Source organism: Arachis ipaensis, chromosome B10, assembly GCF_059453495.1.
Source record: "Arachis ipaensis isolate K30076 ecotype BB chromosome B10, ASM5945349v1, whole genome shotgun sequence".
In the NCBI taxonomy this organism is placed as follows: domain Eukaryota; kingdom Viridiplantae; phylum Streptophyta; class Magnoliopsida; order Fabales; family Fabaceae; genus Arachis; species Arachis ipaensis.
Window position 1 is genome coordinate 134520118 of NC_142435.1, and position 17167 is coordinate 134537284.

A 17167-nucleotide genomic window follows, 5' to 3' on the forward strand; every position below is an offset into this window, starting at 1 on the left:
TAAAATATATTTTTCATATTATTTTTTCAAATACCATGACCGTTTCTTCTTTAAAAAAATAAAGAAAAAATAATTTGTTACGAAACTAATTTGTTTAATCAACAATCAATTAATAAAGTACCAATAAATAAAAATTAAAATAGACTAACTAAATATATTTTTATTATTTTTAATGTTTAAAAATGATTTCTCTTCTTACAAACCAATCACATTTTTTAAAATGTAAAAAGTTAAAAATAAAAATTATTTTTAAAAAACATAAAAATAAAAAATAAAAACAGAAAATATTTTCACAAACCAATCATATAAAATAGCAAGCATGCTCCATACAAAAACAGGTAGTTTAGTTCTCATAAATAATTGTCTAGTTATTAATTGGAAACATTTAATCAATTATTCTACTAGACTATTTTAAATGTGTACATGATAACAAGTTCTTCTATCCTGATTTCAGTTGATATCCAATAATCATTAAATACTTGGGACTTAAATTCACCGGTATTATTAACATATATTGTCTTTATAACATAATCTGAAAAATGAGTAAAATGAGTTTTTAATTTAATTATTTGAGATAGCAATCTCGCAAACGCCATGTTGCAAGTTGATAGTAAACAAACATGGGACCATCGTGAATGAGCCGAATACATTTTAGAAAAGATAGTGATTCGATCCCAATTTTTTCTTGTGATAGTCATGTAATTACTTTTTCTTGAGAACAAACAACAAATGAGAATTAATTAAATTAAAGTATTTTATGTTCCTTTAGAAGATGACCAAATAAATTCTCGATGATTATTCTCATCATGATAGAATTGGAATATCCTAATCGGTCATGAAAAATTGTAAATATATTTGTATTTGTAAACTTTTGATTTATTATGGCATGTGATTCCACATCGTTAATAGTGGTATAGTACAAACCAGAAGAAAGAGCGAGTAATTTTCCTAACACATATTTTTCACTTGATATGATAATTGTAATACAGAGACATTCATTATTTTCTTCTCCTACAGATTCTATATGGTATTTATTTTGGCGGATATCTTTACAACATAATAAGTTTCTATGAAGCTTACTTGATAGTAATATATGATTTATGAAGAACACTTAGTTCCTTTAGGTAATATTATAGTAGCTCTTCCGAAACTTTCAATTATTTTTGTACTACCAACAATTGTACTTACATTTTTTTTGGTAACAAGTGAGACAAAATGTATTTTGTCTCTAAGTATTGTATGTGTTAAAGCACTGTGAGACATATTTTATGATTGTTGAATTTGAGCAAAGCGTTAGATTGGTAAGACTCATGCTGATAGCGTGTTATGGAAATAAGGATTAGGATTTGAAAAAAGAGGAAAGAGAAAAGTGAATAAGGAGAATAATAGGCGACTCTATTAATAATTGTTGATCCATCAATTATACTTCACATTTATCTATCCTATAAGTTAGCAACGTGCTAAATAACCAACAAGATCTTGGTCTTTAAGTCAAACGGTTGTTGCAAACTATACACCTAGTTCGAAGATAATTAGGTCAAATAAATAGGACCACGAATAACAAACTAAATTCACCCTATAAGAAGGGGATACAATGAAAAAGAGGTAGGCCAATCACTCTAAATTGCAATATACTCATCTTACTCTCTTTCTGACTTGAGCATTGGAGTGCCTTTGCAGGTACCCACCACCTCCGCTCTTGGAAAACCGACGTATAGCTCCTCCAGCTCAGGCGAAAGTAAATTCAACCTACGATCGGACGAGTTATACCAATCTCAAGGCTTACTATACAGGAATATTTGGCGTCTACTAGGGGGCCAAAATTTTAAATTAACCCTACCATCATCTTTTTTCCTCTTTTTTGTAGGTTATAACTTATGGCAGAAGAGCAAAGCAACCCTCCTCCTCCTCCTCCAACTCAAACTGAGCTTTTAGTTATCAATGAGTCCTTGTGGGCAAAAGTCCAACGCATAACCAAGCTAATAAACCAGAAGCAAAACAGCTGACGTGACGAGGAGGAACGGAAAATCCCTGCCAATGACGACGATGATGACCATTCTACAAAAACCAAAGCCGCGGTAATAGCCACCCCAAAGCCATCAATAAAGAAAATCAATCCCTTTTCAAAGGAAGTTATGAACTTTCAAATTCCAAAGAACTTCACTCTGCCGATGACGCTAAAACCCTATAAGGGGATTGGCGACCCCAATATCCATGTTACTAAATTCTACTCTATGATGTTCATGAACGGTGCATTTGATCCAACATTTTGTCATACATTTTTTACCTTCTTAGATGGTGCTGCCTTGATCTGGTTTTCTAGTTTACCTACAGGTTCTATATAGAGCTTCGATGAATTGGCCAATCTCTTCGTTAATAACTTCATAGCTTCCAAGATCTATGTGCATAACTCGGACTATCTCAGCACCATAAAACAAGGACAACTCGGACTACATGACAAGGTTTGCTGAAGTAACCATGGAGATACCTAACCTGAATCCGGAAGTCCACTTGCATGTAATAAAGAGTGGGCTCCGACCTGAAAATTTTCAAGAAACTATAGCAGTGATGAAACCAAAGACGCTGATCGAGTTTAGAGAAAGAGCAACAAGCTAAATTGAAATAGACGAACTCTGACAAATCCGGAGAGCAGAAAGACCTAACCCTAGTAGAGAGGAGGACAAACGGAACAAACATCCGATCAATAAGGCAGACCAAAAGCCATTCAAACTAACACCGAAGTTTGACACATATACTCCATTCAATACTAAACTGGAAGAGATCATTAAAGATATTTTGCACTCAAAATAGATCAAACAACCAAACAAAGCGAGAACTTATCAAGACCAATGATATATGGACAAATCTAAGTACTGTACTTTTCACCAGAAGTATGACCATACGACAAACGATTGTGTTATAGCAAAGAACCTCCTCGAGAAACTAGCCCGCCAGGGCTTGTTAGACAAATACATAGACAGTTAAGGACAGAGGTGAAACACAACAGATGTTGGCCAACATTCAAAGCCAAATGACAATTATATAGATAAAGGGAAAAAGGTAAATAAAAACCCTAATCAATCTCATGGCATTATTAATAGTATTTTTGGTGGTTTCGCAGGTGGAGGATGCAGTAACTCTACCAGAAAGAGGTTATATAGGGCCATGATGTCAGTGTTGAGTCTAAACCGATCTTAACCACCAACATGAATATCCCAGAGATCACATTCAAACTCTCAGACTTCAAAGCAACGGATAAAATTTTGGATAATCCTGTAGTTATATCACTTCAGGTTGACAAGCTATTGGTGAAAAAAGTTCTTTTAGATATGGGCAGTAGTGCAGACGTGCTATTCTATTCTACATATAAAAAAATGAATCTAATTGACAAAATCCTACAACCATCAACATGAAAATTGGTAGGTTTCTCAGGTGAGCGTGTTCTGATACGAGGTTATATATGGTTACAAACAACCCTAGGTCAATATCCTAATTCTAAAACCTTAGATATACAATACCTAGTTGTGGACTGTCAAAGCCCATACAACATCATCTTAGGAAGATCTTCTTTGAATACATTTGGTGCTATTATTTCTACTGTACACCGATGTGTTAAGTTTTGTATACAGGATAACAAAGTCGTCACAATCTGATAAAAAAGAAGACAGGCAATGCTATAACGCAAGTCTCAAAACAAACCCTTCCAAGTAATCTAAGCAACAACACATTCATGCAGTCTATAACTCAGAGAGTTTACCCCCGTTAGTGGAGCTTGATCCGAGGATAGACATACAAGACCGACCTATACCAACAGACAATTTAACCAAGGTGATGCTGACAGAAGATGAAAGCAAGTATACTTACATAGGAGACGCATTACAAGGACTGAAGAAAGAACAACTCGTCACACTACTACAGCAAAATATTGAACTATTTGCCTGGACCCCAGCAGACACGACGGGGATTGATCCAACCGTCATTTGTCACAAACTAGCAGTTAATCCCTCAAGCCAACCTATAGTCCAGAAGAAACGATACCTCACCACGAACAAAAAAAAGGCATCCCTAAAGGAAACCCAAAAACTATTGGATGCTGGATTCATAAAAGAAGTCAGATTCACAAGCTGGTTAGCAAATGGAGTCATGGTTAAAAAACATAATGGCAAATGGAGGATGTGTGTGGACTTTACCGACCTCAATAAAGCATGTCCAAAAGACGCATATCTTTTACCCTATATTGATAAATTAGTTGATAGCTCATCTAGTTTTCAATGTTTAAGTTTTATGGATGCTTATTCTGACTATAACCAAATACTTATGTATTTGGCAAACCAGGATAAGACTTTTTCTATTACTGATTATGGCAATTTTTGTTACAAGGTTATGCCCTTTGGGCTCAAAAATGTAGGCGCTACATATCAAAGGCTAATGGATAAAGTATTTGCCCACCAAATCGAACGAAACATAGAGGTATATATGGACGATATAGTAGCAAAGACAAAGTTTGACAGCAATCATACCAACGACCTAAAAGAAATTTTTCAACAGCTCCAGGTATACAAAATGAAGCTAAACCCAGAAAAGTGTGAATTTGGAGTGCATGGGAAAAAATTCCTCAGATTCATGTTAACTTGCCGAGGTATAGAGGCCAACCTGAAGAAGTTCCAAGAAATCCCAGGAATAAAAAGTCCTCGGTTTGTTAAATAAGTACAACAACTCACTAGTCGGCTTGCAGCATTGTCACGATTCCTACTCGGATAGCTCACCGATCACATCACTTTTTCAAAACATTACAAAAACAGAAAGAATTTACATGGATAGAAGCTTGTGAGCAAGCCTTCATCGAGGTCAAAGCCATACTGTCCTTACCTCTAATACTCCAAAAACCAAAAAATGGTAAACTATTGTATCTTTACTTATCTGTAACTGACCATGATGTGAACTCTATTTCGATCACAGAGATAGATAAAGTACAACAGCCAGATTACTTTATAAGTAAGTCACTCCAGAATGCCAAGCTTCGATACCCAAAATTAGAGAAGCTAGCTTTAGCTCTTGTGACAACAGCAAGGTGACTAGGACACTATTTCCAAAGTCATACCATAATATTACAGACAGAACATCCCCTAAGGCAAATCCTAACAAAACCTGAACTAGCTGGAAGGTTAATCAATTGGTCTATAGAGATCTCAGAATATGATATCCAATATCAAGCACTGGAATCCATTAAGTCCCAAGTTTTAGCCGACTTCATTGCAGAATTTAGTCTCAACAACTCAACACCAGTAACAGACACATGGACACTATACATTGATGGAGCTTCAAACATGCAAAGTTTTGGGGCCGACATATTGCTTGATGATAGCCAAGGAACAATTATAGTACAATCCCTGAAATTTACTTTCCAAGCCAGCAATAACCAAGCAGAGTATAAAGCACTTATAGCAGGTCTCAGATTAGCTCAAACACTCAGGATAACATACTTGAATGTTAAATGCGACTCACTATTGGTAGTACAACAGGTAACGGGTAATTTCTAAGTAAGAGATAAATTGTTAGAAAAATATTTATCTAATGTTAATAACTTCATCTGTTGCTTTTTTGAATTTTGAAATCTCCCACATACCTCGGGAGCAAAACTGCTGGGCTGATATTCTCTCAAAACTAGCAACTACTAGAAGTCAAACTCATCTACCAAGCTTATCACAATTAACACTGGATTAGGGGTGGAAAAAGGCTAGACGGCCTGCCAGGGGCCTGTAGCCTGGCCTGACCTGTTATAAAATAGGCATAGGCTCAAGCTCTTATAAAAGTCTTATTATATTAATAGGCCAGGGCTAGACTCACTAATTAGCCTTATTGGCCTGTCAGGCCTGCCTGGGCCTGTTAATACATAATTACATATATAAATAACTTTTTTATTATTAACAAAATTATAAGATATTTTAAATTTTTTATATTTAATTATAAATAATTTTGTATATTTTAAATACTTTAAAATTTAAATTTTTTTATAAATATTAAATATAACATATTACATATAAATATGTTTATTAAAAAATAATTTTTTTAAATAATATTTTTATTTTTATAAAAAAAATTATCAAGCCTTTTAACAGGCTTCAGGCCAGGCCAGTCTGAATAACAAGCCAGACTTAGTACTTTAAAAAAAGCCTATAGCAAGCTACAGGTCAGACTTAGGCCAATTGACTATATAACAGGTCAGGCCTGTTAAGAGCAAAGTCTGACCTGGCCTGGCCTGTTTCCACCCCTACACTGGATGAGCCCAGTGTTAGACTAACAATTGTTGAGTATTGCATAGGAAGTAGATTGGTGAGATATATTCATCAAACATCTACAAATTGGAACAATACCAGAAGATATAAAGGATAAACAAAAATTCAAAAGACAAGATAATTTCTTCACCATGATCAGAGGCGAACTATACAAATGAGATTTTTTAAGACCCTTGTTAAAATATTTAAGCCAGGTCAATGCTAAACTCGTCATGGATGATGTCCATGAGAAAGTATGTGGTACACATATAGGAGGACGAAGCCTAGTATCCGAAATTCTCAGAGCAAGATACTACTGGCCTACAATACAAAGGGATTGCATGAACAAAGTCAAAAATTGTGACCATTACCAATGCCATGCCACCATCATTCACAATCTGGCCGAGCAAGTACATACATCGGAGGTAAGCTGGCCCTGTAGTAAGTGAGGGATAGATATCCTCAGTCTTTTTCCACAGGCACCAGGTCAAGTTAAATTCTTAACTGTTGCTATAGATTATTTTACAAAATGGATAGAGGCTATACTCTTGGCAAAAATCAATTCTAAAAAAATGATCTCTTTTATTTGAAAAAATATAATATGCAAATTTGGTATAGCTCACTCCATTATCACTGACAATGGTAGACAATTCGTTGATAAGAATTTCATAAATATTTTACAAAATTTGAAAATCAAATATCAATTTTCATCTATGGAACACCCCCAAACTAATGGGCTAACTGAAGCTGCCAATAAAGTTATATTGCAGGCTCTACGAAAAAAATTAGATGATTCCAAGGGACAATGGGCCGAGCTTATTCCAAAAATCTTATGGGACTATAATACAACAAAACACTCATCAACAGATGAGACCCTCTTTAGACTAGTATATGGCTATGATGCCATGATACCAGTCGAAGTCCCACATCAATGTAGCCGAACAAACACCCTTAATGACGAAGTAAATACTGGACTCAGAGCCACCGAGCTAGACTCAATCGAAAAAATTCGAGACCATGCGCTGATTCAACAACGCGCAACCCAACTTGCTATAGCTCATAAATACAACAAAAAGATCAAGTCGAGGACATTTCATAAATGAGACTTCGTCCTTCGAAAAAAAAGAAGAAGCACGAAAATCGCACAACCATGGCAACAACCATGGCAAGCTTGCTGTAAATTGGGACGGTCCATTCCGAATATCAAAAGTTAGCAGATGAATTGCTTATAAATTACAAACATTAGAAGGCAATGACTTGCCAAATACATGGAGCATTTATTCTTTAAAGATTTATTATAGTTAGCGAGGACAAGGTGATATACTCTTTTTTCTATTACCCAGATTTTATCCCTAAGTTGAATTTTACAGGGAGAAGTTTTAACGAGGAACACCCCATGCACCTTCTACCTACGAAGGTTTTGTATCAATAAAAGTATTATTTTCTAACTTATTACTCATATTTTCTATTTTTTACCTACAAACCAATTTATAGCTCATTCGATACGCACACTTCACCAAATGTATTGGCTATAGTCAAACTATTATCTCCTCTTTTATACTACTCTAACAAACCATCATTTCAATAACTTTTACAATAAGTCAAAAGTTTCGAGATTAAACAAATTCTATCTCAAATAATAATCAAACAAACCAATTTCTCTCGTTCGCAATGTACTTCAAAACTAATCACACAAAGCGTGCTTGTTCAAAATATTTCAACATACTAACATTATTTTCAAAATAACAACCATACAATACTGGGATGAATCATACTCCGACCCTCAAGACAAATATTATTCAAACGACTTTCCAAAAACAAAATAAACAAAGCTAATTAAATACAACACCCATTATGATGCACTCATATTCTCATCCTCACCCTCTTGGTCATCAACAATAAGATCCTCATTCACAACCACTTTGCAAGGATCCATAGCAGATATATCAGTCTCTAGTGCAATAAACTCGATTTGCCCCACTACCCTATCAGATCCAGTAGCAAACATCTCTAACTCATGACTTCGTTTACTCTCTTCAGCACTCTTTCTCTCAACAGTAAGCTCCACAACTCTAGCCTCCAACTCAATCTTCTATTTATCAAAATTCTTCTCTTTCTCTTCAAGTAACAACACCTTCTCCCTCATGCTCTTCAACTCCTTCTCTTTCAAATCAAATTTCTCCAAAGCGCTTTGCAACTCTTTTTCCTTAATAGATTTCTCTTTCACAATCCTATTCAGTTCATTCTCATCCACCAAAATACTTTTTAGTTTACGGTTCCGACCTATGCACATCAATCGAGCACCTATAACCTGCATATCAAAAACACCAAATTCAAACACACATTTTCCAAACATCCAATATAATATTTTTACTCAGTATACCTAGAGACATTGATCCAACACAACGTCACCAGCATCATTCACATGCTTTACATCAGTTGCAGATTGCACAGAATCATCAGATAACTGAGCAAAAGGACAACGACCACTCCATACAAACGTTGCATCCTCCACTTCATGAAAGTTGTGCAAAACTTTTTTATTCAGAGTAAAAGCTTCCACTTCTCTTAAACTCAACTCCTTCAATTCACATTTCTTATCAATCAAATCTATCACTTGATCTTTTATAGCCGCAGCCTTAAGCTTCCTTTTTTTCACACTCACCTTTTCCCCTGTGGCTGATCAACCACAGCCCCACTTTCAGTATTCACATAGTAGTAGATCCTTTCCTCTCCACATTTCTCGTCCTAAAAAAATTCACGTAAACTCGTGGTCGACACCCTCGAAGCTCTCCCCCCTGCACAAAACAAGAACACAAAATTAAAAAACACTTATACCATGCCAAAAATTCAATCACGCACTCACACGCTTTACCTATATACTCGGCAACAACATCTTTATCAAACTCACACTCAAGCAACTTGGAGATGGCAAGCAACCTCGATGACGAGATATTATTCACCAGAAACTCAACTATCATCTTATCTTTATATACCATCCTATCCATATCTAATATTTGCCTCGGCTGAGGATATCAAAATAAAGAAAATTTCTCCACCAAATACTCATCCAAATAAAATGGATACTCAACCTCCGCAGATCTCACCTTTACAAATATCCCTTTAAAATATTTAAAAGATGACTTATATAAACTAAACACAGTATGATTCAGAGCACTTCTCAGAGTTACCCATGCATTCCTTTTTATTCGCTTTGACTGAAATAGAGCAAAGAACACTTCTAATGACGGTTCCTCTTTCAGATAACTCATCAAAATTTCAAACGCCTTCAAAAATACTCAGGAATTACGATGCAATTGCGAAAGTACACACCTCAACTGTGTCAACACACTACATTCAAAGGTAGTAAAGAAAAATTTAATTTCCAACTCCATAAACAAACAGGTAAACATAGCAAAAAATATTCATATTCCTCCCTTCTATAACACACACGGTCAAAAGCACAACAAAGGAGAAATTTCACTTTAATATTTCCCCCTCCCTCACCCAACCAGAATCTCCCAGTTGGCAAATACTTTCCTCATCACAAAACAATGAAAATACTCTTTCACCAAAGAAGCAACCCATGAATAAGGATTATTTACATCAACCACAAACTCCTTTTCAACCACATCTGCATCCTTCTCTTTCCTTTTACCTTTATTTTTTTTCTTTTCTTTCCCCTCACCTTTTCCTTTTCATTTACACTTCTCCTCTTTCATTTTGCAAAAATAACAAATAACTCCAACAACACACAAAAATAACAAAAACAAAACAATGAAATAATAACAAAATGAAGAGCCTTACTAACCTTTCTTATTCATAATCTCCTTACTGAAACACTCCAGATGATACAATGTAACGAGATTGGTAAATAAATTCTTCAAACAATCGATTTTCATTCAAGGGTTCAAATATCTTAGACAATAAATTTTTCTGATTAAAGAAACTCCATAGTTACCAAACACACGCAGCTGTTGATCACAGGGACACTACATCAAACTACTACTCATGATCACAAGTCATGATGTCATAAATAAACGTGCAAAAAAACTGCAATTAATTATTACAACTGTTACCCAGTTTAATAAATTTTAGGCTTTCCTTATTCTCTCTATATTTATTTAATTATTTATTTTGATTCTTCGCATTCAATTTCTTTTTATATATTTGAGGTATTAAAATTCCTCAAGATTAAGCTCAGGGGCTATTCCACGTTCATCACGTTGCCGACTTATAGGAAGTTAAATCTTAAACCTTTCCAATTAAAAACCTCACAAGCTAAGCTTGAGGGCTATTATCCATCCGTTATATTTAACACTTATCTACCCTATAAGTTTGCAACGTTCCAAATAACCAACAAGATCCCAATCTTTAAGTCAAACGATTGTTATGGACTATACGCCTAGTTCGAAGATAATTAGATTAATCAAATAGGACCATGAATAACAAACTAAATTCACCCTATAAGGGGATACAACGAAAAATATGTAGGCCATTTACTCTAAATTGCAATATGCTCATCTCACTCTCTTTCTGAGTGCCTTTACAGGTACCCGCCACCTCCATTCTTGAAAAGCCGACGTATATCTCCTCCAGCTTATGTGGAAGTAAATTCAACCTAGGATCGGACAAATTATACCTCTCCTAAGACTTACTGCACAGGAACAATTGTGTTATCTAAAGAAAATCAAAATTGGACTATTTATAGCTAAGGGTCCAACTCCCAGCTGACTTAACTAGGTTACATTTATAACTGACTCTATCTATTCAAATATTAAAATATGGTTACAATCTAGGACATCCAAAACAAATACATTTATGAGAAAATGATAAATAGGTCCACGACCTTTTGATCCGCAGACATTTAAATCTCTAACCTTTTTAAAACCTAGACATATCGATCCCTCATATTCACTTGGGTCTGTCAGATTCAACGGAAAAAATCAAGCGTGACTCCCGTTGTATTGACCTGGTTGATACGGATGTACACGTGAGAGAGTTTTTAAAATTAAACAAATGAGACTCAGGGATTGATATGTCCAGATTTTGAATAGGACAGGGACTTAAAGGTATTTTTAAATTCTCAGGGATTTAAATGTCTGCGAACTAAAAAGTCAGGGATCGATTTGTCCTTTTCTCTACATTTATAACACTCCCCCTTAGATGTCCTTAGTAGTAGTGGTAGAGTAAAGCCTCATTAAAACTCTAAGAAAAGACTTAGTGAAGAAAAAGAGTACACTCTCTTGTAATATGTTAGGTAGCTGCCTTGTTAAAAAATTTTACCAGAAAAAATCGGAGTGGGATAAAAACCATGGTTAAGAAAAAGAGTACAACGCATATTACTCCCCCTGATAATTACATCACTTGATATCTCGTAGCCGATGCATTCAAATGTTGTATACTACTTTTTCAAATGTTGAAGTAGGTAGTGCTTTAATGTTCAAATGATATATTTAGAAAGAGGGATAATACGGGTTGTATTCTTTTTCTTAACCATAATTTTTGTCCCACTCCAAATTTTTCTAGTAAAGTTTTTTAACGAAGGGTTACCTAACATATTACAAGACAATGTACTTTTTTTTCCTTCACTAAATCTTTTTTAGTGTTTTAATGAGGTACTAGACTACTACTACCATTAAGGATATCTAAGAATGAGTGTTATAAATATATTTGTTATAGATGTCCTAAATTGTAATAGTATTTTAATATTTAAATAAATAGAATAAAACCTAACGGATAGAAATTGGATCCTTGACTATAAATATTTTCTTTTTTGATACTTTTTATTAAAGTAATAATAAGTAGTTGAGAATTAGTAATTAATAGGTAAATATTTATGAAGTTAATTAATAATATTCTTATAAACAACGTGTCTTTTATATTATGTAAAAACAACAACTTCAATACATATTTTTCATTTTTTTAGTTCTATTTCTATTTTTTTATTATTCTTTAAAAAATATAATTATTAATAAAATTAGAGAAAATTATTATAAAGGGCTATTAGGAGGATTTAATTATTAAAAAGGACTTTAATATTAAAATTATTTAAAAAGACTAATTTTATAATATTTAAAAAAAGGATCATATCTTTTTTGTGAAAAAACAAATATATCCTTAGATTATTTATTTATTTATTTATTTATTTATTTTAAACATATTTTTTTTAATTATCTATCATATTCAAATCCTTATTCTTCATCTATAACTCAGAGACATTTGTTACTGCCAAGCACAAAACGTCTAGGAGTACCTGTGAGTATATTAATGTCTTACTACTATCGTACATAGAAAAATCAACAATGAGCATCAAATAAATCATTCAAAACTTGTGGGATTTGTCTCGAGAGATCTCTTTCTTCAATTATTCAAGGCTTAGCCCTTGAATCAAATGCAATAATCGGTGCTGATCTAATTGGTCTCTGACGTGAAATATTTGTATACCTTTGTGATAGACACCCGATTTTTTGCATGTAAGTTGATTTTCCAATGTTGGATTTGGTTACCCTTGCAGAAACATTGTTATTGAGTAATATGTTTCTTTCAAATTCGTTTTTAGATTTTAATGTCTCTGCCCTCTATTACCCTTAAGTATTGCTTGCTTTCGAAAAATCTATAATGTCTTACTATTTTGTTTTTTAGAGTAGTCAACAATTAGCAGTAATTAGTCAATATTAGTATTTATTTCTTCTTGTAATCCATATTCTCATTATTGGTTATTTATTGTTTTATATTTTCACAAGAAAAGATTTATGCGAGCAGTATGATCCTAATTAAAACTCATGACATGCCTAATGTCAATTATTTGACCCTAACAGACCGGGAGAATAATATTTTTCTTATGCCACCTACAACAACTCGTCCTTTAGGAAGACCATGCAAAAAGCGCCAAGAGTCACAATTTCAAGATATGCGTGTTTACAAATGTAGCCGATATGATCAGAGTGGTCATAATAGTTCTAAATGTAGAAATTCTAATCCAAAAAGAATATGAATTTTTTTTAAATAGTTCTTCTAGCTTTATAGATTGTCACATTTAGAATTGCAATGTTGGTTTTTCTTAAGTTTTGCATATTAGGTAATTCTATTGAGTTTCTTAATTGTATTTGTGAAAATCTGCACTTAAACTTTATAATTTTACTTTGATTTTTAATTAAATTTATGTAATCTTTCACTTGAATTTTGTAGTTTTACATTGATTTTAATAGCGTTTGTGCAAATATGCACTTGAATTGATTTTGCACTAATGTTCTGTAAATTTTAGCACCAATCATCGCATTTAATTCAAGAGTTAAACCTTGAATAATTGAAGAAAGAGATCTATTGCGATAAATTTCACAAGTTTTGAATGATTTATTTGATATTCATTGTTGACTACTCTATACATGATAATAGTAAGACATTAGTATATTCCCAGGTATTCCCAAGTCTTACGTTTTGTGATTGGCAATAACAAATGTCTCTATGAATTATGGATGAAGAATAAGAATTTGAGTATGATAAATAATTAGAAAAAAAATATGTTTACAAAAAATAAATAAATAAATAAATAAATAATCTAAAAATATATTTATCTTTTTACAAAAAAAATTAATTTTTTTAAATATTATAAAATTAATCCTTTTAAATAATTTTAATATTAAAAATCTTTTTTAATAATTAAATCTTCCAAACAATTCTTTATAATAATTTTTTCATAAAATTATCTATTATTCTCTGTATTTTCTTTTTTCTCTTCTCCCAAATTCAAATCCTTATTAAACAATTTATAGAATTCAGTTGCAATTTACAAATCTAACTGCGGAAGTTTTCCTCATAACTTCGGTGGATCTTACATGACGTCCTTTAAAAAACGAGTGTTTCATTAGTGGGTTGGTGGGTCTCGTGTTTAATTGGCGGCACTTGCACTGCACCAGCATTTTTAATTTCAAATGAATAAATAATAATAAAATACTAATGTCTATCAGTCTATGAATATAGATATAGATACCAGTATTATTTTACAATATCTTAAATCTCGAAAATTACAAAATTGTGTCAAGTTGTCATTGCATCCCATGTGGCTACAATTTTCGCCACCACATTTTTACCTATAAATAGTTTTACTTAACTCGAACAGAATAGAATTATTTATACTAAGCGTATCTATGATGTCGACAAAAAATATACAAGATTTTTATGGTAGTAGTTCATCAAAATTAAATATTCTTATTAGTATGGCAACACATAAATTTTTCTACCATCTTAATTTTTTACTCTGATAGATAAATAACTCAACAGCTTCTTTAGAAGTTAGATATGAAAAGTGAGGTAACTTTCCTTCCATATTGCTTAACAACTACAAATCACCACCATGAGCAGTTTTATACTTTTATATATTGTTACTACTACTTTTGCAGAAAAAGTGTTTCTGTTATTAATTAAATAAAAATGTGGCTTAACAAGCACCGTGCTAATGAAAATAACGATGGGTCCTTCGCGTATCATGCAAGTAATCACACATTGGAGCCTCAAACTAGGTTTAATTATTATGTTGATTCTTATAATTTTATTAAATTTATAATTAGATTTTTATATATTTTTTTAATTAAGTTTCTACTTTACTTTTAATTTTATAATTAGGTCATTCATAGCGTAAAAAATACTAGAATTAACCCAATATTTTTTTGCAAATTGAAAGTATTCATAATTAAAACTTAATTAGATATATTCCGTTAATTTTAACATTTTTGACATGAAATGATTTAATTACAAAATTAAAAACAGTATAAAAACTTAATTAAAAAAATATAAAAATTTAATTAAAAATTTAATAAAACTATAAAAACTCACAAGAATAATTAAACCCGCAAATTACTATATAAACAATCCAAGAGAGTGAGAACTAGTGAGTGTGTGGGTGAGTGAAACTTAGAGGGCAGATGGGTTGGGCTATTGCTCTACATGGCGGGGCTGGCGACATCCCACTCTCATTAACACTGGGGAGCCGCCAGCCTCGTGAGGAGGCCCTCCACCACTGCTTACAAATTGGGGTGGAGGCCCTTAAAGCCAAGAAGCCTCCCTTGGATGTTGTGGAGCTTGTGGTAAGATTCAAACCACTTACCCTTTAAGTAAAAATTTCTAATAGTGCCAATGCTTAGTGCAATGAAATTTGTGTATTTTAGGTTCGTGAATTGGAGAATATTCCACAGTTCAATGCTGGAAAGGGATCTGTCTTGACAAACAAAGGCACTGTTGAAATGGAAGCTTCAATCATGGATGGAAGGACAAAGAATTGTGGAGCAGTTTCTGGGCTCAAAACAGTTGTCAATGCTGTTTCTTTAGCTAGATTGGTTATGGAGAAGACTCCTCATGTATATCTAGCATTTCATGGAGCTGAGGAATTTGCAAAAGAACAAGTGAGTTTTAGTGGAATCTTTTACATATTTTTAGAATCTAAAATCTCATTCCTTATTTGAATAGTTATAGCTTGTGTCTCATCTTTTACTAATGTCCATGGCATCCTTATTTTATTTATCAGGGCGTTGAAACTGCAGACTCAAGCCATTTTATTACTGCAGAAAATGTAGAAAGACTAAAGCAGGCAAAAGAAGCACACAGGGTTCAGGTAAATATAGAAGTTAATTTTGATACACGGTGAGGGGGAAAACAGTTTTAGTGACATTCAATTATGTAACGCTACGTCAAAAAAAATAACTATCTTTCACGTTGACCGTATGACTAGCATAAAAAAACGAATAAGGTTGAACAATTATGTAAAATATTTTATAGTGTCAGTATATTAAAATTAAACTCACTAACTAACTAGAAAGATTGTTTATTCTTAAAAAAATTGTATGTTTACATATCTCTATGTTTTGTGATTCACAATATTTAGATTGATTATACCCAACCCCTCCAAAATGGTACCAAAGAGGAAACATCAAATACTAATGGAGAAGTTCAACTTGGAACTGTTGGTTGTGTGGCTGTTGATAGTTATGGTAATCTAGCTTCGGCAACATCCACCGGAGGACTAGTAAACAAAAGGGTTGGTAGAATTGGTGACTCGCCCATCATTGGTGCCGGCACATACGCCAATGAGCTCTGTGCCATTTCAGTTACTGGCGAAGGCGAAGCAATACTGCGTGCCACGATTGCAAGAGATGTTGCAGCCATGATGGAGTTCAAAGGTGTTTCTCTTGAGGAGGCTGCTAGCTATGTTATCCATGAATGCATGCCAAAAGGCACCGCCGGTTTGGTTGCTGTGTCCGCTGCCGGAGAAGTTGCAATGCCTTATAACACGACGGGCATGTTTCGGGCATGCGCTACTGAAGATGGTTATTCAGAGGTTGCAATTTGGTCTGCTTCCTAAGTGGTGCGAGTAAGGAACACAGTAATTTTATGATATAATTATTATGCTCCAAATTTCGGCAACCTAAGTATGAGATTTCAGTGTATTTCTTCCTCGCATAAGTAATTTTTTTCGGATTAAGATGTTCATTTAGAAAAATAATGCAATTTGAATGCGATTGCCATATTATCCAGCTTTCTTCGATGACTGTATTCAGTCAAAAGACTTATAGAGCAATCAATATTAATTGAGTAAACATCTAAATTGATAGTTAAGAAATTTCAAATCAAACACCTTGATTCCCAATAAATTTGTATTGCTTTAGAAGTTTCTGAAAATTATCTATCAACCGAATTGGTCTCTGAAGGAAACTAAATTGTCTTATCATAATTTGTTTTGAATATCTAATTATTTTATAATAAAATTTATTAAGAACTTATTATCTAGTATACATATTAAAATTTTCATTAAAAGCAACAGAAAAATTAATTTGTCTAACAGAAATAGTTCTTGGGGATATTAGAGTAATAAAAATTAGTTGAAAACCAATTTGAAT

General features: G+C 33.2%; 1 protein-coding gene across 1 annotated transcript; it reads left to right on the forward strand.

Moving 5' to 3' along the window:
• The first annotated feature begins 15182 nt into the window (after positions 1-15182).
• Positions 15183-16800, forward strand: LOC107623228 (isoaspartyl peptidase/L-asparaginase). The gene is made up of 4 exons (XM_016325414.3): positions 15183-15361; positions 15443-15676; positions 15799-15885; positions 16156-16800. Exons 1-4 carry the CDS (start codon positions 15200-15202, stop codon positions 16630-16632), a joined length of 960 nt encoding a protein of 319 aa, XP_016180900.1. The 5' UTR covers positions 15183-15199; the 3' UTR covers positions 16633-16800.
• Positions 16801-17167: the final 367 nt, after the last annotated feature.

Excerpts from the sequence above, each read along its gene's own strand:
- LOC107623228 (XM_016325414.3), top strand. The coding sequence starts at position 15,200 with ATGGGTTGGGCTATTGCTCTACATGGCGGGGCTGGCGACATCCCACTC. Across the intron at positions 15,362-15,442 it reads TGGATGTTGTGGAGCTTGTG|GTTCGTGAATTGGAGAATAT; the intron begins GTAAGATTCAAA and ends TGTGTATTTTAG. Across the intron at positions 15,677-15,798 it reads AGGAATTTGCAAAAGAACAA|GGCGTTGAAACTGCAGACTC; the intron begins GTGAGTTTTAGT and ends TTTATTTATCAG.